The sequence below is a fragment of the Anser brachyrhynchus genome (assembly GCF_964034855.1).
Source record: "Anser brachyrhynchus genome assembly, chromosome: 17".
Classification (NCBI taxonomy): domain Eukaryota; kingdom Metazoa; phylum Chordata; class Aves; order Anseriformes; family Anatidae; genus Anser; species Anser brachyrhynchus.
In genome coordinates this window covers 2,176,680-2,196,559 of record NC_137710.1, presented here as the reverse complement: position 1 = coordinate 2,196,559, position 19,880 = coordinate 2,176,680, and the positions used below count along the sequence as shown (strand labels likewise).

The window sequence follows — 19,880 nt, the reverse complement described above, 5'->3', positions numbered from 1 at the left end:
TTTGTGCTTTTCACTCCCGGGGCGGGGCCAGACCCCGCCCCTCAGGGCTTCGCCTCAGAGCCGCGGGCGGCGCCACCTCAGCTCTCGCGAGACTTCGCGTCTGAGTGGGGGGGGGGAGGGGGGAGAAGGGGCTACAGGGGGCGTGGCCTCACGGCGCCCTTGGCCCCGCCCCCGGTGTTCATCAGCCCTTCCTCTCGCGTGACGTCATCAGTTGGCACCGAGCTCCAGTCAGGCCCCCGGGGCCCTCCACAGCCCCTCGGCGCTTCCAGAGCCGCCCGCAGCGCCCGCCTGCGCCCCCCCCTCCCGCCTCAGCGGCGCCCCGGAAAATTCCGAGGAGGCCACGAGCGGCGAGCGGAGACCTCGCGCCTTCCCTCAGCGCCGCCCTTGGCGGCGGAGAGAGCCGCTCGGCGGGCCGCGCCGCCAGGCGGGGCTGCCCGGCGGAGGTGCCGGCGATGCCTGGCTCCCGGGCGGCGGCTCCGGGGCTGAGCGGCGGCGCTGGGCCCGCCCGCGGCCTTCCCTGCGGCGCTGCCGGCCCCCGGCCCGCCCGGCCGGGGATGAGGCGCTGCGGAGCTCGGCCGGGGCTGCCCGTGGCCTAGCGCGGCCCCCGGGCCCTCGCCGCCGCCTCCCGCTGCCGCCTCCGCCGCCCGTTCCCCGGTGCCGGTGCCCGTCCCCTGGGCCCCGCGGGAGGATGTCGGGGGAGCACGACATGGACAGGACGATCAAGGTACGGGGGAGGCGGCGGGGGGGGGCCCGGCTGGGCCTGCGGCTCGGTACCGGGCACCGGGCGGGGGGGGGGGGGGGAAGCGGGGCCGGCGTCCCGGTGCCCGGGGCCGTGAGGTGCTGAGCGCCGGGGCCGTGAGGTGCTGAGCCCCGGGGCCGTGAGGTGCGGGCTCCCCGTGTTTGGGCCCCGCGGCTCCGGGCGTTCCGGGGTTAGGGTGAGGCCCCCCGTGGAGCCCGGCGCTTCCCCGGGGCTCCGGTGCCTTCCCGGGGTTCTGGCCCTTTCCCGGGGGGAGCTGGGGGCGGCTCTGAGGTAAAATAAGAGGGAAGCGAGGCGCCGGAGGCTCTCCGGGGGCTCCTTGCCTTGTGCTCAGCGTTCGCTGTCACACAGACTCCAGGAGCCTCAGTAAACGCAAATAAAGTCAATAAACGCTTCCTCTGACGAGGTGGGTTTCGAAAGGACGGACACAAAAACTTCCCACGTATCGGTGTCTGCCTCCTTTCCCTGCCACCTGCCGCTGCGCCTTTATCTGCGCAGAAATAAACAACCCAAAAACCCCGCTCTGCTGCGTGTGCGCAGGCATGGTCCTGTACCTGCCCCTCTCAGTTCAGAGGGGTCCGGATTGAGATCAGGTCCTGGGAAGTGTTTTGGGGTTTTAGGCGTCGTCCGAGTCCAGAACGCAGTTTAGCCCTTTCAGGCGTAACGCAGAGCTCTCTGCTTCGCAAATACCTGGTTATTATTTGGTTATTATTATACGTTATTTCCAACTTTCCCTCGGTACTCAGTGGAAGCGGGGAGGCTCCTTGGCCTGCTTTCGGGTTGCCGGCGCCCCGGATCGCTGACGGCCTGGGAGGACGCTCGAGACATTGTGCTGGGTGCCCTGAGCCTAACGAGAAGGAGTTGAGCTGTTGAAAAGGGCTCAGCCCTTTTAGCTCCCATTAATTTTTTGGAATCGAATGTATTTTAAATTAGTTTACTCCTTTTGCCCGCTGGAAATTAACGTGAGGGGTGATCTTGGCATGCAACCCGAGGTGTAAAGTTCCCATCCTAAAGGAAACGGCAAGGCGTTTAGGCTTGCTAGATGAAATAAACGTTGACGTTTTCAGAGAGCAGCTTTTAATCCGTACATTTGAAATATTTCATGCAGTTTGAGTGTTGTGAACCCATGCTGATTCGCGTCAACGTACAGCCTTGATGCTAGATTTGGAGCTCTTGCCTCTGAGGGAGGAGGAGATGTAAGCGATTCTCTACACTGGTGAACAGCAAAGTTCTCAAATAGCGCATTTCACGTCACTAGGTTCGGTGAATAGTGTCTCTTCATTAGCAGATCATTCGTTTTTACTGCCGAATTCTAAAGCTACTTTTGAGTGAGGATTGGAATCCTAATAAAAATGCAGGGAAAAAAAAAAAAAAGTTGGCTTTTTACTTAAAACAACGGTGAATGCCCAGAATATGAAAGAGGAAATCAATTATCCTCTACTAAAAATTAACGGATCTGTGGTAATCGAACTTGTCCCTCAGGAGCTGAGAACTGCCCGGTCTTATTCTCGTGTCATTTGACTCAGGGAGCACACGCTTCCCAATTCCCGACCATCGTCTTTGTTCTGCCTCGCTGAAATGGGTAAAACGGTCTCTGTGCCGTCGCAGAAACTGTTTTGCCCAGGTTGGGTTTGTGTGTGGGGACGGGATCTCTTCTTAATCCAACCTGTGCAGCTGAAAAGGTGGATACAGCTGTGGGGCAGGTGGTTTCAAAGCCCTTCTTCGGTTTTGGAACAGGAGCAGCAGACTTCCAAGCTCTGCTATAAAAACCTAACTGGTTAGTGCTTAATGATGGTGTTTCTCCAGAGCACTTAGTATTGCTTCACCCGTTCAGCAGGCTGGCTGTCTTCAAAAATTAGATGAGCCTGAGCTTGAAAACACGTGCATGAGAAAGGACTCGACAGTTTGGAAGAAGCCTTTCTCTGCTCAGTAATGCTTTTCTGAAACTGCTTTTATTCGAACTGTAATGCCTTCAGTTCTGTGTCTGAATAATGGGAAACTTAAATCGGCCTTTCTCTTACATGCCTCTCACGAGTCAGTGAAATTTGTGTTAATTAAATTGATAAGAGAAAGTTTCTTTGTGCTTCTACTTGGAAACAACAAACCGTGTATGATCCACTCTGCCTTTTCTTCCCCTTTCTTTTAAAAGCCTTCCAAAAATCTCCAGTTAGAAGCAAACCTTAACTTCTTCCTTTCCACCTCTCCCACTGGTCACTTAGGATTTATGCAGTGCCCACTCCAGACTGCATCAAAAACGAATTTCCCCATTCCTCTCTGCCTTTACCCTCTGTAATCCCTTCAGGTACTGCCTTAAATATCAGCTTCCCTCCGAAGGGCTGCAGGTTGGGAAGGAAAGCTAAGGAAAGGGGAGCGCAGACCTGCAGGAAGTTGCTTTGCGGGCGGGCAACTTCGTTTTTTTCCCTGTGCGTCTGGTGCCAGCTCTCGTTACCGCCCGCTCCTGTCGGGATTTAGCAGGCACCTTTCTGAAAGCTGCTTCTCGACGCATGTAGCAACGCTGATAGAAGCACGAACGTGGAGTTTTGCGGCGTGTGTTACGCCGTGACTCCAGTTCGTGCCGCCGCGGGGACGTGTTGGAGCGTGGCAGCGCCCGGGCTGTGTCGTAACGAAGCCGAGCCCTGTTCGCGTGGATTTGGACGAAAGGATTACGAACAGGAGCTCGGTTCCTTATCAGGCAAGCCAAAACTAGTCACGCGGCGTTGCATTTGCAGTAGGGTGATGCCAAAGGTTTGCAAACCCGAAGAAAGCAGAAAAGTGATTTGCCTTTTTAGTGTATCACCCAAAAGTACGTAAAAATGATGAGATCGGGCCTTGGTATTAATTTGCGATTGCTCATTTATAGGCAGAAAGCTGGTTTTTCCCTTCCCAACTCTTAAAGTGCCCTTTATATGTTTCTGTGTTAAAGCTGCAAGATTTGCTGCTCTCAGTAATCCTGCCTCAAAGTGCTGGGGCGAGCAGTCCCCGCAGCGCAGAGCCTGTTCTGTGCCGAGATACACCGCGTTATTTTGTGAGCATTTGCACTTGTGCTTAATTCCCCTTGGGGAAGCAAAACCCGGGCTCTTTCTGCGCTCTGCTATCTTGCAAATCAGGTCTGCTGAGCTGGGTTTTTTTGGATGGGACTCAGTAATTTATTTTTTTTTTTCATTCTCTTCTCCCTCCCTCTTCTCCTTCTCGCATAGGAAACGTCCATTTTAGAGGAGTACAACATTAACTGGACGCAGAAGCTGGGAGCTGGGATCAGCGGTCCCGTTAGGTAAGGCGCCGCAGGTCTCTCCGTGCTCTCAGCCGGAGAGAAGCCAACAGCAGGGTGCTGTGATGGTGCTGAAGGCTCCTTCTGAGCAAATAAACGTCCGTGCACTCCGCGCGGGTCGCGGTGGGTGTGTGAGCGAGGCGTTGGCTTTTACTGGGTATGGCCGAGGAAGGAATTCGGCTTGCTCCCGTCTCGCTGCCGTGCTCCTGAAGCGAGGCAGCCACGGGAATCGGCTGCGAGAGGACGGAGCCAGCAAGCGCTGCTCAGACACCTTTGTCCTCCTGCCGCCCCTGCCAGGGCGGTGCAAAGGTCGGCCCCAGTGTCGTCACTCGAGGCTGCAGCTATTTTTACCGGCTGGTTTATCAGATCATCGCACGAGGCCCAGGCAGGTAGTGCCACCAGCTCCGCGCCCAGCACCGGGCCTGCCCGCCCTGGGCTTCTAACCACGGCAGGCACCAGGTGCTTTCTGTAAAACAAAACACGTTCCCCTTTTCGATGAGCTCTCTGCCTTCTGGGAGCAGGGATTTGTGCACAAGCTCCGGGAAACAAATGTCTGGGCGCTCGGCAGGGCGATTGTCTGCTGCCACCATTCGTCTTCCTGCCGAGGCAGTTGCTCTCTCCTCATCCATTTTCTGCTGCTGCACTGCCTGTGATCTTTATGAAAATACCCCTTTGTTCTCGGTGCTGCTCGCTGCCCGTTAACGCGTGGGCCCTCCCCACCGACGCAGCTCAATTGTTAGCGTTAAATGGGGGAAAGAGGGGAAAAAACGCGTGCGGCGCAGTTGGCGGCCCCGCCAAAACGAGGATTTCCACTCAGAAACGCCTTATTTATCGCAGGCTGCATTCTCCACCGGGGATGCTCAGGCTGCCACTGTGGGGTTTGGGGTTTTTTTCATCAAGAGTGACCCCTCACGTTGAGTGGACGGGGTGCCTTCAGCTCGCCCGCAGTTGCTCTGAGTTCTCTTTTTGTGCTGCTCAAAACAGAGCTTTGTGTCAGGCATAACATGCCTGAGTGCGTGGCGGGCCGAAAGCCGAGGCTTTCAGGCTGGGACGTGGAGGCAGGTGCCCCGTGCGTTGCAGACCGTGGGTATTCCTGTTAATTTCCGTGCACAGAGCAAGCTCATAACTGCAGATCAATTGCTTGAAGTGTTAACACCCCTGCTGACCGAATGATTTTATTGCTGTAATACCAGAGTCTGCGTGAAAAAATCCTCTCAGGAGCGCTTTGCACTGAAAATCCTTCTCGATCGTCCAAAAGCTAGAAATGAGGTACGGTTCCCGGTTGTACTGCCTGCCTTCTGACGCGCCGCGGAGGCTCTCCCCTCCGGGGAACGGCTGCAGCGGTTCCAAACCCTGCGCTCTGCGGATCCCGCTGCGCAGGATTCCTCCCTTTTGGTCCTCCAGGCTCCCTGGAGCACGAGGTGGTGGGTGAGACACGGGGGGGGCGGGTTTCTGGCCCTGAATTTGCCATGGGTGTGAGCTGTGTTTGCACACAAAGAACCTACAGAGCTGCATTTTAAAGCTAGAGTTCTCCATGTCCCACGCAACGTAACATCTATAGTTTAGAAGAAATTCTGTTTCCATACATCGCTCTCGGATGCCATTACCGTAAGAATCGCCAAGAGTGCCTCAAGTTGCGCTCTAAATTGTACGGGTTTGGCTGAATGCGAGAAAGTAACTAAGCTCCCCGCTGCTGTTTGTGACTTTCTGTGGCTGACGTGCCAAGGCGTCAGCTGTCAGTCCGTTCAGAATGCCAGGCGTTGGTTCAAGTTGTCATGGAAGTGAAGAAATGGTAACTATTATCCTCAAAGTTTGAAGCAATTTCCGCTTCCTGTTAGGGAGCAAGTTCTCATTTAAAATTCGCGTGGGAAAAAAAGTTGGTAGACGAGGAGCATCAGACCTTGCCCTGACCTGGCCGTCCGGGTGGCTTTAAATTGGGTGGAATTCCTGAGGTCCCTGCTTCAGCGAGTCTGAACAGGTGAGGCTCCGTGTGTCCCGAGTGCTAGACTAGTCCTCTTGGCCCTAAAAGCAGCTGGATTATGGAATTTCAGGTTTTATTAATGAACTTCCAGATACTTGTCAGTTTAAATCGTGTTTTTATTGCAGCTTTAAGGCTAGTCCTACCTTGAAATGTCTTTCTTAGCCTGAGCAGTGTAATGGCTGCTGGTCACCCATATAAATCCTTGGGGGTGTTTCTTATTTTTCGAATAACTGAAGGGCAGTTTTAAACTGCGCGTGAGCGGTGCTGAGCACAGCAGAGCCACAGGTGGGCTCCTGAGTGCTGGGCAGAGGGGGGCAGAGCCGCTCGGGCGCGCCGCTGCGTACAGTAACATTTCTTCCCTTCTCTTCAAGGTACGTCTGCACATGATGTGTGCAACACATCCCAATATTGTTCAAATTATTGAAGTTTATGCTAACAGTGTGCAGTTCCCACATGAATCCAGCCCAAGGTAAGATTACATAGGGTGTGATTCACTCCCACAGCTTGCTTTCCATGTTTAGGCCAAGGTATAGTGGAGTTTGCTTTTTTTTTTTTTTTTTTTCCTTTTTCCCCTAATCACCGTGTAACCAAAATGAACATTTATGGAGTTTTCCAGACATGGTATTTGTACTTCAGGCTACGCAACGCTTATTACCCACCACCACCCTTCCCTCTCGATGCCCAAACCTTTGCATATTTAAATGAATTTGCGTCCTTCAGTGCTGGTTTTGAATACATCCTCATTTCTTAGGTCATCCATTGATTCAGTCTGTGATACCTGCATTGTCTTGGAGGACAAAATAGCTTCCAGCTTCTGTCCTGCTTCAATATTACTTTAGTAGCATGAATCGAGTTGTTTGTAACCTTTCAGGGTCCTTCTGCTTTCAAAGCACTGTTAAAGCAGGATTGGAGCTGCAACTTTTGTTGCTACCTGGAATCCTAAGGGAGATCCTTTTATATGATGGTGAGACAGAGGAAAACAGTGCCAGTCTTCCTTTAAAACCAGAACAAAGGAAGAATTGTTTCTAAAAATACCAGGTCCTGCCCTGTAAACCCAAATACATTGTCCTGCTTGAAACAAACATTGCAAAACGTGAACCAGACACATGATTTTTCATACGTTAATATGGCCTGGGATAAAAGAAGTCTTCATATTGGTTGTTAGTTGAGGCAGGGGGGGATAGCTGGGAGAAATAAAGACCTGGGACTTGTCTTAGTCTGATGATTTTGCTGTGTGGTGAGAACTAGAAGTTAGTTTCTTGAAGATCTGTCAGTCCTGATCACCACACTTTCTGTTCCCTGTCCTTCACAACGATGGCAGTAGAGCTGCAGATTGAAATCAGGAGGTGCAGCAGAGTGTCCATACTCAAAAGCATCGAGGATTACTCTCGACCTCCTGCTTCTCAATTGCCACGAGCACGGGTAGCACCTAGGCAGCTAGCTAGGCGAGCTGGTGCGTCTGCGAGGATGGGCGCAGACGGGTGCAGGCTGTGCTCTCAGCCAGCCCGGGTTTGGAAGCTGTTTAACGTGTTTAATGCAAGACTCTGCCTGCCCTGTTATTGTCTGAGGGCAGATGACACACCGATGTGTCTAGATGGCTTCCAGGCCCGGACTGGCTCACTGGTGGAAAGCCTGAGCGGAGCTTGCGTCTGTCTGAATGCATCCACGTAGACGTCCTCGGTGTCCGCTCCAGCTGGAGGTGGGAGCCCAGCACGGAGAGCAAGCTGCAGGCTCCTGGCTGACCATCAGTGAGTCGGATCGTGCTGGGAGCCAGGAAGTCCTGCAGCTTGCGTGGTTAAAGTCAAAACTACTGCCCCAGAATGGCTAGAACGACTGTAGAAGCAGCAAGTGTATGTCTCTCTTTTGGCCTGCATCAGTAGATATGAAGTGTGCATTATTAGCTTAGCAATTATGTTATTTTTTTTTTTTGATTATTTTTAATGTAACGACATGAAATGCTTTTAAACAGGGCTCGGCTCCTAATTGTAATGGAGATGATGGAAGGGGGAGAGCTATTTCACAGAATCAGCCAGCACCGGCACTTTACTGAGAAGCAAGCAAGCCAAGTAACAAAGCAGGCAAGTCATAATCCATGTATAAGCAAATCCATGAATGGTAATGGCTAAAGTATTTAACAATTTCCTGGGGCGGGGGGAGTGGGGAAAAAGGAAGCTAAAATAATCCTCCGTTCTGATCCAACGATCATTGCCTGCTTTGTTATAACCTGACAATGCCAGAGTTTTAATAGAAGCAAAGAATCTGAAGGTGTGGGCTAGCTCCGCTGGGTTGGGACCCTGATGTCTCTGCTGTCCTTAGCTTTGCTTTTCCTAACGTGGTCTGCAGAACGAAGAGAACTCTCTTCCCTCACAATCTTCCTGCTGTTTGCCTCGCTGTTGTTCTCAAAGCGTTGCCTCCGATCCTCCGCAGGCTCTCAGCAGATAACGCGAGGCTCCTGAGCTGCGGTTTGGGAATGGCTCCTGGCCACGCCACGGTCTGAGCGTTTCGTTCGCCCCTCGGGTGGGGTAGCGCAGGCAGTAACGCTCGTGTGCCCCGGGCTGGTGGTTTGGAAACTGGGTGCTGTGTTTGGTTTTGTGGGTTGGCTTTTTGCCTGTCACATCAGGTCCCAAAAGGATCCTATAACTGTAGCTCATGTTTTCTGTGCTCTTCGTTCTGCTTTCCTTCTTCCCTCTCCATTTCTTTAGGCAGCTCATTCTCGAATGCTGTGTTTTTAGAGGCTCTATGATATTTACCGGGTGTCCATAGGCTGTTTGTGGCTTGGCTGTGAGTACCTTACGCTGCCAGAGCAGGCAGAAGGGCCTCTGGGGGACTCAGTGCGGTGGTTCAGTGTCAGTTTGCCTCAGTTCCAGGTGGGCTTGTTCCCTCTCCCAGCTGTTGGGTGACTTGTGGGGGCCAGCCAGGGAGCCTGGGTTGGTGGGAAGGCTGCAGGAGAGGCGGTGTGGGTGCGTGCTGGGATGGCCTTTCCAGGGAGCCCCGGCAGAGGAGCAGCCTGTTCCTGCAAGGAACCGCAAGGCATAAAGATGTTGCTGTCAGAATGGCTGAGCCCTTCCTTCTGCACAGGAATCGGCACCCCAGCATGAACTGAGGGCCCGAGTTGCCTTCGTGTGCGTCTTGCAGAGGTGGTAGTGACGTTCCTAACAAAAGATTTACAAACTAGGTGAGAGACTCTATTGCAGGTACGAGGCAGTGAATGGCCTGTTCCCACTCCAGTGGTCACTGCAGGGAATGAAGGAAAGAGAACCTGAAAGGAGATCTCACAGCATTTGAAGTAAATTGACACGATTGTTTATGAACATACCCCTATCCCGATCTCCTGCCTCCCCCTAAGCCGGGGAGATAATGTTTGGTACTGAGGCAAAATGGAGGGCCCCATCATTTCATCTTAATTTTCTGTCCTGTGCTTTGAGTTTTCTAATGAAATGCTAATTGTGCTGTTACCTCTTTGGCTTCATCCAGCAAAGAAATTAGGAGGAATTACCGAATTCTTGATGGTTTATTGCCATGTCTTTTGAGGGATTTGATTTTGGCAGTGCAAGGCAGCTTCTAGGATTAACCTGTTGGAAAAATCTTTTAAAGCTATGTAAAAAGATGAGATTTGAATTGAATGCTGATTTTGTGTGCGCTTAGGTATTCATGTGCCAAGTAACTCTTTGCATTACTGTTTATACAAATCTACTTTGGAAGAGGCATTAAAGCCTTATTCTTTTACCTGGTGATTCTTCACGGCTGTCTTCAACTACAGATCTTAGCTCCTTTTACCCAGTAATAGTTAAAACCTTGTGAGGCAACCTAATTTTACTTGAGAGCATGCTCTCAGTTTGTTCCTGAGCTGCGTTAACACTGGAGTTCTTCCGTCACAGTAATTTGCAGTGTTTTACGGGCTCAGCGCTTTGCCCAGGGTGCTGTGTGTGGGTACAATCCTCCAGCAGGAATACCTCCAAATAAGGGTTGTGAGGCTCTGCCTCACTTTTCTTTCAGTAATGCTATTTAAGTATTTATGCTTTGTTTTTCTTAAAATTGATTGCACTTTTAAATGTACGGTCTGCAGAGCTTTCACGACTAGGTTACAGGCTTCTAAACCATGGCAGCATAAGCAGTTGTCTTTCAAAGAACCAAGTAATGCATTTCTGTGTCGTACTACGTGAAAGGAATAAACTGCAGGCACTACCTTCCAGAATTAAAGGACAGCGTTGCCTGAATGTTGGCTCTTAAGTCAGTAACAAACGCGATAAAGTATTTGCAGAAATACTGGAGCAAGAACTCACTGGTAAACAGAATGTTGTCGCTGGAGAGCGTGCAGGCACGTTTAGTGGCCCTGTAGGCCTGGCACAGCTTATAAGGGGACACTGTCGTGATCCATTGCACTTCTGGGGGTTGTGGCAAAGCCCTGAGTCGGTCAAACTAAAGAGGTTGGGAAGCTGAATATAACTTAGCTTTTATTTTCCGTTTGCTTTGAGTGAAATGCAAACTGAGTAGCTCGGTCGGTTTCATTTCCCAGTCCTCACGCTTTCCTGCACTATTGCTCTGTATGGCCGGGGTTGTCTTCACTGAGAATCCTACCCAAGTGGAATTAAAAAGTTTGGGGCCTAAGCGGTGTCGGCAATGTCCTTTTTCAAGCTAAAATAAGTCTCCTGAAGCAGGAGTTCTGCAATTGTAGTTGATTTATTGTGCCCTTTTTCAGATAGCTTTGGCTTTGCAGCATTGCCACTCACTAAACATTGCACATAGAGACCTCAAGCCTGAGAATCTCCTCTTCAAGGATAACTCTTTGGTAAGGTTAAGACTTGATATTCTTTTTGTACCGCTGAATTCTGTAAAATGGCTCAATGTTGATTTTCAGAATAGCTTAAAAATGTAAGCCGTCATTAATGCAATGTTTTGGTGACAAAAAGGAACGATTTCTTTGGCTTCGTGCTTTTCCATACTCTGATCTGCCTGAAGTACAGATCCGAGAACAGTGCCGCTGGTGTTCAGTGTGGGTCGGGTTCTCCACCTCAGCACAGAATCCTGCTGGGATGAGGAGAAAATTCTTTGCCTACTTCTCCCCCTCGTGTCATCAGGATGTTTTACACGTGCAGCGTAGGTGCTTTGACTGAAGCATGCTACCGTGCTGCCTCTTTCTTTCCTCTCTTGCTCATAACCACCCTGCATATGCAGCGACCTCCCTACAATGCACTGAGTGCTCTCCAAAGCTGAGAGGGGGCCGCTTTGACCCAGAGCACCCAGGAAGACAAAAATGATTGTTGCCAAGATCATTTTACCATCTTTTAGCTGCTTTGTGGAATGATAAAGGTATAAATATAAAAGAGGAATACATGTGGCAAAGGGAGGATGAGTAGGAAGCCATAAGGATGTAGTAGAAAAGCTGATTTTATGCTGAAACCTCTTCTCCTTGTTTTAGGATGCACCTGTTAAATTGTGTGACTTTGGATTTGCCAAAGTAGACCAAGGTGACTTGATGACACCACAGTTCACTCCATATTACGTAGCACCTCAGGTAATGAATGATTACAGTTCTAGGTTACAGGGGGATAATGATCTTTATTGCCTGTATCTTCAAAAAAATGTAATTTATAAAACCTTTGCTGTGTTATTGAAGGCTTCTGGGTGCAGGAATCTTGAGTAGATGTATAGGAGCCACCTTTCAAGGTTGAGTGCTACAGTGATGAGATCACGAGGCAGATTTCCCAGACTGAGTTCTTAGTGTTGGCTTCCTGCTGATGCCTCTCGACTCTCCCAGTCCTGACTCCTACCAGTGAGATTACTCCAGCATTTTAAAAACTGGCTTTTCATAGTGTTAAAGGAATTGGTTTGGAAAAGTCCCTGCTTCACGGTCCTCCTTCTAGCTCAGGCTCATACAAGGTTATGAGCTTCAGAATGACCGTGCTGAGACAATAAGGTGCTGTAAAGGCAATTGCTTAGAAGGGGGGCAGTGTCAGAGGGTTACCCTTTGACTTGGCCCCCTTGTCATTATGCATTAGGACATAATTTATAGTTACAGACAGGCTGGTTTTTGTAGTGCTGCTTCACCCACTCTTTCTTTTGTGCTTTGTGTTGAAATCCTGAAGAAAAGATAAGAAAACGGCAGATAAATACTTAATTATGGTACTGAGCATGTCGGCAGCCTTAATGACTAGGAAGAGCAGCTGCAAAGATCAGACCGTGCAGCCACAGCTGAGTGCCCTGAACGCTTCCTCAGCTGGAGCTTTGTGGTGAGGGGCATATGCACTACAGATAGGGTTTTTAAAACCAAGTCAGCTACCAAGAGCATATAAAGTTTTTCCTAAGTATATTTAACCTGTAGGTTTTTGTAGAAACTCACAGGTTTGATCAGGGAGGGGCAAATCTGACTTGATTTGCTCATGGGGGAGGCACAAAGGGACATCTCTGGAGCTAGGGTTACCCGCCAAACACACTTTAAATTCCAGTTCCAAAGCATGGAGGTGTTAGAACTTCTTGGACAAAACAAGTGAGAGCAATTGCTTTAATTCAGGCACAACCGGGGGCTTCACCTAAAGTAGCAAAATATTTGAGGTGGAGTTTTCCCCCGTGTAGTAAGTTTCAGTCTTTCTTAGAACAGTTTGAGTTTGGTAGAATCTTCAGTAGCCAGAATAAATCCACCAGTGGGAAATGACATCTTTGGCACAGGCGTTGTTGTTTGTGGTATCTGTAAATGAGGTGTATTTTGCAATTTTTTTTCTCTCACTGCAACAGGTATTGGAGGCACAAAGACGACATCAGAAAGAAAAATCCGGTATTATCCCCACCTCACCGACACCTTACACTTACAACAAGGTAAGCTACGAAACAGTCTACATGTCAAGGTCTTTAAAGCATATTGTTTTGGCTTTTTTTTCCCTCCACAGGTGTGCCTGCTGTAAATGTAGTTTATAGACACAGTTTATCACCTAAGACAATAAACTTTGTCATCAAATTTCACAGTTATGACCAGGAGCAATAAAGTTTTGATCTCTATGACACAGGTACATTAAAGATACATTAGTATCTTCTCTGTAAACCCATCGCAGAACCTCTCCAGCCCCTCAGCTCCCCAAATCTGCCCTTGGGCAGCTTTCCACCATCACCTGAGCCTGGAGTTCAGGACTCTCCTTGCACTTGGCTGCGTGTTCCTGCCCCTCCTTGCGCTGGCATAAGCCAGCGGGGGTTCCCCTGGAGGACTGATAGGGCTGGAACCCAAGCCAGGAGAGGAGGAAAGATCGGCCGCACAAATGCTGGTGTTGGCAGGAAAGAAATGCTGCGGCTGCTTGAGCAGGGTCAGAGCAAGGCCTTCCAGCCCCAGCCTGCACCGTGCCAAAACCAAGTGATGACAGAGCTGAAGGATGGGGTGCAGTCGAAGTCCGGGCTGCTGCGGCCCTCTTCCCTCCTTCGGTCACGCTGGTGTTGCATGAACACACGGTGAGCCAGATGGGAATGGATCTGGCTTTCGGCTTCTTTTCTGAGGTGCTTTTTGGCTGGATCCACCCCCAGCTGGGCCTGTTCTGTACCTCACAGGCAGTAGCTGGTGCGGGGCAGGGAGGGGAGCGTGGAGGGCAGTTGGGAGAACAGCGTCGGCAGCTGTGCAGCTCCGGACCTTCTGGAGCCTCTTCAGCTCCACAGTTTTTACTACAGACCGCTGTGAACAAGTATTCCTGGCAGCTCATTTGTTTGATGGTGTTTGGTATTTCAGTCACACATTCTTAAAAAAGTGACTGTCTAGTATCCTGGTTCACGTTCTGACGGTCAGAGACAAGGGTTCAGACTACATAGCATTCTTATTCACGTTCTGACGGTCAGAGACAAGGGTTCAGATACCCCAAGAGACGCAGTGAGCACGCAGCTGGTTTGTGCCTGACACGCTGCCTGTTTCCATGCAATTCACTGCTGCACAGCAGAGCGTTACAGGAGTGTGTTCTGTAAACAAGAGAGCTTGGGTGCTGGAAGTAGGTTGGTTTGGCAGCATCTTGTGCTTACATGTTTGCCAGAAAGATATTTTAAAATACACTTTTAAAACAAACTACCAGGTAGAAATAGCAAACTGGTACGTTTCTCTTAAAGGAAAGGATAAAACATAAAGCAGCTAATGGGGAGAAAAATACTTAGTAAATTTTATTTCTGATGTAACTTTGACTTTATGAGAGAGGAGGAGCAAGTCTGTAAAGGTGTTTGGATGGGTCTTTAGGAGGAGGCTGAGCTGTGCTCCTGTTTTTGTAGGGAATTGTGTAAAGCTTTTAACGTAGGTACACCACTGCTTGCTGCAAATTGCGCCCCAAAGTGATCGTTTCCTTGCTTTCAGAGCTGTGACTTGTGGTCCCTGGGTGTCATTATCTACGTGATGCTGTGCGGATACCCTCCGTTCTACTCCAAACACCACAGTCGGACAATCCCAAAGGACATGCGGAAAAAGATCATGACAGGGAGTTTTGAATTTCCAGAGGAAGAGTGGAGCCAGATCTCAGAGATGGCGAAAGACATTGTGCGAAAGTGAGTCGCTTGAGGAAAATGTGGTATTGCTCTTTGCTTGTATTAAGAAACTGGAAAATCACATAAAAGTGCATTGTCACAAAGGGATTATTTTTCCAAAGGCGGGGTAAACTGTCTGCAGAACATACAGCTGAAAAAGTTTCTGTGTTCAACATGAAAGAAGTTTGGTATTTTTTTTTCCCCTCTCTTCTTTTCTCCCTAACTGTTGTGTGCAAATTCTGATGTTTCCCGTGTCTAAAGTTGCTAGAGTACTGTGCATGTAGTCTGTGGAGGGAGTGGGCACACTGCCTTGCCTCAGAAGAATATAGGCAGCTGGCTGGCACGTCTGCCAGCTCTACGTGGGCATCTCCTGCGGCAATGTCTAAACTCCTGTTAAAATCAAGGCCTAATAGAAACTAGACAACTGAGTACAGTAGATCTGTCCCTTAGAAGCCTGTGCACACACTACACAGCCTAAAAGGAGTCGAGAGGGAGGCATGGGAAGGGAGGTGAAGATCTGTCACGAGGTGTCAGACTACGAGATGAGGTTTTCCACTGATATTTTGTTCTAAAAGCTTCTGGGAGCTGTTTTTCATGCAATACACGCCTCTCGATTGCAAACGTTTCACACGTTGTGATCCAGTGATCCTGTTTGAAAGCAACGTCCTGACCTCACTTCTTTTTTTTTTTTAAAGCAGGAGGGACTTACTGCCTTTGTTTGCATCACCAGAGGAACTGGGAGGATAAAAGCAATATAAATAGAAAAAAAATCAATCCGTTAAACAATTTTAAAACTGTTGCTGTCTTTTCTGATGTAATGTAAAGCCTCCAAGGACTTAGCACCATTTGGAAAGGGTGCTGAGACCTGTTTATAGCAGTGCAGGAGAGCCCGCAATCTTTCAACACACAAACTGCAGGTTATGCTGCAGTGAAAATCCTGTTTAAACCAAGGTCAACAGTCAAAAGATGTAATTGTGTTTTAAAATAGCCGTGAAACTCAGCTCGCGGAATGTTGTCACTTGTATTCAGTTAATTTCCCTGAATAATGCTGTCAGGGCTCCCTTTCCTGCCCGCCTGTCTTTTCAATCCAGAGTCTGAATTGGAGTTTGCAGTGCAGGAATACATTGAGAATTTTGGAGGGTTTTCCACGTTATTTATGTATGCAGCTATCCTAGTGGAGCCTTGCTTTTGGAGGTCACGTTTTGCATTCAAGTGACCGCTTCCTTTCAGGCGTGTCGAGTTGATTTCTGACCTCAAGCTTTACAAGTTGGAGCGCTTGAGAATGGATTAGGACTTTGAAAGCCGATGCAGAAGGAATGCATGTGTCTTGGGTCCTGGATTAATTCTGAACCGACGACCTGTTTGGCAGCGTGGCTCTGCCAGTGAAATTTATGAGCTAGCCTGTGGTCCTGCTGACATTTTGTAAAAGTTATTTCCACTTCCTTGGTGCATTAAACAATTCTGCTCTGCAGCCAGGAAGCTGATTTAGAGCATTGTCTGGGAAAGCGCGACAAACTCATCAAGTCATTCTGTTTCTAATTTAGACACTTGGAACAACTTGTCAGCGCTCTGTGTGAAATGTTACTTATTTTTACTAAAGAGTTACGATTATCATGAGAACGTGAGGTTATCCACAAAAACTCTTTCCACGTTCTCGTTCCAGTCAAAATTAACTCAGTGGGCTTTTCCGAGGTTTCAGAATAATGTCACTTTTTATTTCGAGTTGCTGTAGCTTGTCGAAGCATCTGTTGCTTGAGGCTTTTAGAAAGGAAAAAAGCCAAGGGGCGGCCTGGTGAAAGCAGCTAACTCAGAGAACAGGTTTCCAGCTTTGAAACTTTGCCTTACTTCGCCCTGCCCGGACTCCTTGGTATGCATAGAGACTGTCATGCAGAGCGTGTTGTTTCCAGTTTATCTGGAAGGTAATTTCCCACATGGGAGGATGTTAATACAGAGTTCAGCTGAGCACAGTATTACCAAAATGGTCTTCGGTGCCTGTCTTTATGCTGAGTTGCTGAATACAGCTGAGTGAGCTGTGAGAGCATCACAGTATCAACCGCAGCAAGGGGCGGTGAGGCTGTCAGAAAGTCAGACTGCCTTGGGGTCAGCTTCGTGTTTTAGTTATTAGGAGTGGTTTCTTTTTTGGTCTCTCTAATGTTTAGAGATTGCTAAGTGCTCTGATCCCAGACAGAGCGGCGTGCTGTAAATCAACAGTGACCGCTTTACGGACTGATTGATTCCTCTCCCAGGCTGCTGAAGGTCAAACCTGAGGAACGGCTGACCATTGAAGGTGTGCTGGACCATCCCTGGCTCAACTCCACCGAGGCACTTGATAACATCCTACCCTCTGCCCAGCTGATGATGGACAAGGTCTAAACAATGTTTTGTTTTATCAGGAATGTTGCACAGAGGAGCTGGATAGCTCCTGGGTGGTTTGAGTGTTTTCTTTCACATAGCGTTCTGCAGACAAAGAGCTTCCCTTCTGCTTTAATGAGAGCCAGAGATATTTGTAAGAAAATGGAAACTGTTTGGTTTGAGGTTCATGCTAGGAGGAGAAGCTCCAGGACTGTCAGTAAGGAGCAGCTCTGTGCTAACAAGTGGAAAACAGAGTACGGCAGTAAAAATGACTGCGGACTCTTCTGTAGGTCTTTGCTCTTTTTTCCCCATGTTTTATATCTGACTACAGCTATGACCTCATGAATTAGAAGCAAATGAGTACCCCTCCTTGCTTTTTTTAAATGCTGCACAAATAGGAGTACAGTCAGCTCTCATAAGCGTATGAACATGAGACATAGGGATGATTCTTCGTCCTGTTCAGCCTCTGTGAGGTCGGGGTATATTTTCCTACAGTCAGTGATGGCAGTTCTAAACGTGTCTTGTGTAATGCAAGCCTAATTTTTGTTACACGTCTCTGAAATGGATAGGATAAATGAATAGGATTTTGATGCTTTTTTTTTTCTTTATTCTTTCTGTCCATGGCTAACATTGTCCATATATTGTCCTTTAATTCCCAAAGGAGCTAATTAAAACATCAAGCACAACTCTTCTCATTCCAGGCGATGGTTGCAGGAATACAACAGGCTCATGCAGAACAACTGGCGAACATGAGGATCCAAGACCTCAAAGTCAGTCTCAAACCCCTTCACTCCGTCAACAACCCCATCCTGCGCAAAAGGAAATTGCTGGGGTAACTCTCTAAAGCTTTTTCTAAAAGATCAAGATGTAGGCAGCTGTGATGCCTGGAGAGTGACTTAAAGTGTGTTACGGGTTCATTCAATTGTAACCATGCTCCTAAATTTCTGATTTGGTTTACGCGCTCTTCATGCTGAAGTGGATTGTTGGATTCAAGTGATACTAGAATAATGCAGTGCCTCTTTCAAGATCTGCAAGTGCAGGCAGGAAGGAGATGGAGTAGTGTTATTATATTATACAGGCAGTGGAACAGATCCATTATGAGAAGATGAGGCACACGTTGAGTAGGGAAGGGCAAACTGGGAGAAAGAATTAAAAGAATTCCAAGATTTTTTTCAGATCCTGACATCTGACATTTATGTTACCACAAAAAAAAAAAAAAATCAAGTAATCTCTCTTTGGGTTACCTGTCTGAAAAATAGAAAAATGTATTTTAGAATTATCCTTCAATTAATTTGAATTAATATTTATTTTTCTTCATATTTAAAGCGGTCTCATAATGCAGCACATTGTAATAATTAATGCTAAATCTGTCTCTCTTTCACAGCTCTCCAGACAGTGAGAGAGCTGTACTGGTACAGTTATGCAACGGGTAATGGACTCGAGTTGCATTCCAATTGTAATTGTTTCCTCCTTGTTCTTCTGCAGCACTAAGCCGAAGGATGGTGTTTACATCCATGACCCGGAGAATGGAAGTAACGATTCCAATGTGGCTCTGGAAAAGCTCAGAGATGTGATTGCTCAGTGCATTCTACCGCAGGCTGGTAAAGGTTGCCACTTTTAAGAAAGTTACATTCGTAAATACGCAAGGCACTGACTTTGTGCTGTGCCTCACGATCAGTCTGGATTAGCAGTGAAGAAGGATAGATGAGCTGTCTTCTTCAAAAAGAAGACAAAGCTCCTGTCGTCCTAATCTGTCTTGTTTCTGTGGACACTAGTTTTAGTGCATGTGTAATAATTAGTGCCAACAGTAACATGTGGAGCTGTTGAAATAACTTTGAGACAGGAGTGTCTGCTTTCAAGCCAACTTCTTAGTTTGCATGAAGCAAGGGGGAGTAACTGTAGGTGGTGTTGTTTACTGAAGCTCTGAGTGTTGCTGAGAGGCAGAATGACAAACCTCCTCATCTTTGTTCTCCTAAACAGGAGAGAATGAAGATGAGAAGCTGAATGAAGTGATGCAGGAGGCATGGAAATATAATCGGGAGTGTAAGTTGCTGCGAGACACTCTTCAGAGCTTCAGCTGGAATGGTGAGGAGCTCCTCTTTCCTGCGGGGTGAAGGAGAGAGAGCAGGGACCTTATTATATGGAAAAGAAAACAAACTTGTGTTTGTGCCACACTGATTGAGGTTTCCACAGTTTCAGCCCTTCTCCAACATGGCTATTTTAGAAATGAGGTTTAAAGTTCTGCTTTAAAATTCCTCTTTGAGGTTCAGGGTAGAGTTTTCAAAGGCACCAAGTCATTTGGGAACTTAATAGCACAGATGGATCATCACTTCAGAAACTGCTTTAGCTGATCCGAGCTGGTTTCCTTCCAGCTGTTTATTATCCTCTTTCTGTTGGAGGCTGCTGCCCTTATCTATGTCAGCACAACATCTCTTCTATTCAATTTAGAGAGGAAATGGAATTAAACTAGGCCAGCTGCTTTTGGGAGTGTTTGATGGCTCCGTGACAAACCAGGGCAGTGGCACCAGCCAGGTTCACAAGGCTTGGCCATGTCTCTTCCTTATTTTTTTTCTTTTTATTTTTAATTTAAGTTTTTAAGTTCTCTTTTTTTTTTTTAATGGAACTAGAGATCTTAACTGGTTTGGTGGCCTTGCAAATGTTGTCCTAAGTGTCTCTGTATTTTGTGTTCAGCCAGCGTACGATGCCAGCCGTAATTACTTTCCTCCTTGTGCCCAGCACCTTCTGACTACCTCTTCTTTTCCTTTCAGGCAGAGGATTCACAGATAAAGTGGATCGGCTAAAACTGGCAGAAATAGTAAAACAAGTTATTGAAGAGCAGACAAACTCCCATGACTCTCAATAGCTGGAGCTTCTTAATCTTATTTTTTTTACCATTTAAGATTTATTCTTTAACTGTAAAAAGTATTTTTATGTAAATTAATAAATCATAATTATTTCATGAAATTTCCATACTGCTTGAAAATGCTGTATAGATGTAGATACAAAAAATCATTGGTACTGTAATATTTTTTTAAAACTCAGTT

The 19,880-nt window shown here is 48.1% G+C and overlaps 1 protein-coding gene across 2 annotated transcripts; it reads left to right on the top strand.

Moving 5' to 3' along the window:
- Positions 1 to 164: 164 nt before the first annotated feature.
- MAPKAPK5 (MAPK activated protein kinase 5) lies at positions 165 to 19,800 on the top strand. 2 transcript variants are annotated; one of them, XM_080559395.1, is made up of 14 exons: positions 165 to 724; positions 3,955 to 4,028; positions 5,219 to 5,294; positions 6,378 to 6,475; positions 7,976 to 8,084; positions 10,706 to 10,795; positions 11,426 to 11,521; positions 12,739 to 12,819; positions 14,318 to 14,505; positions 16,731 to 16,851; positions 17,538 to 17,668; positions 18,322 to 18,443; positions 18,817 to 18,921; positions 19,605 to 19,800. In XM_080559395.1, the coding sequence occupies exons 1-14, from the start codon at positions 689 to 691 to the stop codon at positions 19,697 to 19,699; spliced, it is 1,422 nt and encodes a 473-aa protein (XP_080415521.1). In that variant the 5' UTR covers positions 165 to 688; the 3' UTR covers positions 19,700 to 19,800. The 2 variants fall into 2 exon arrangements, with proteins under 2 accessions (XP_080415521.1, XP_080415522.1); XM_080559396.1 differs by having other exon boundaries at positions 177 to 724; positions 18,322 to 18,437.
- Positions 19,801 to 19,880: the final 80 nt, after the last annotated feature.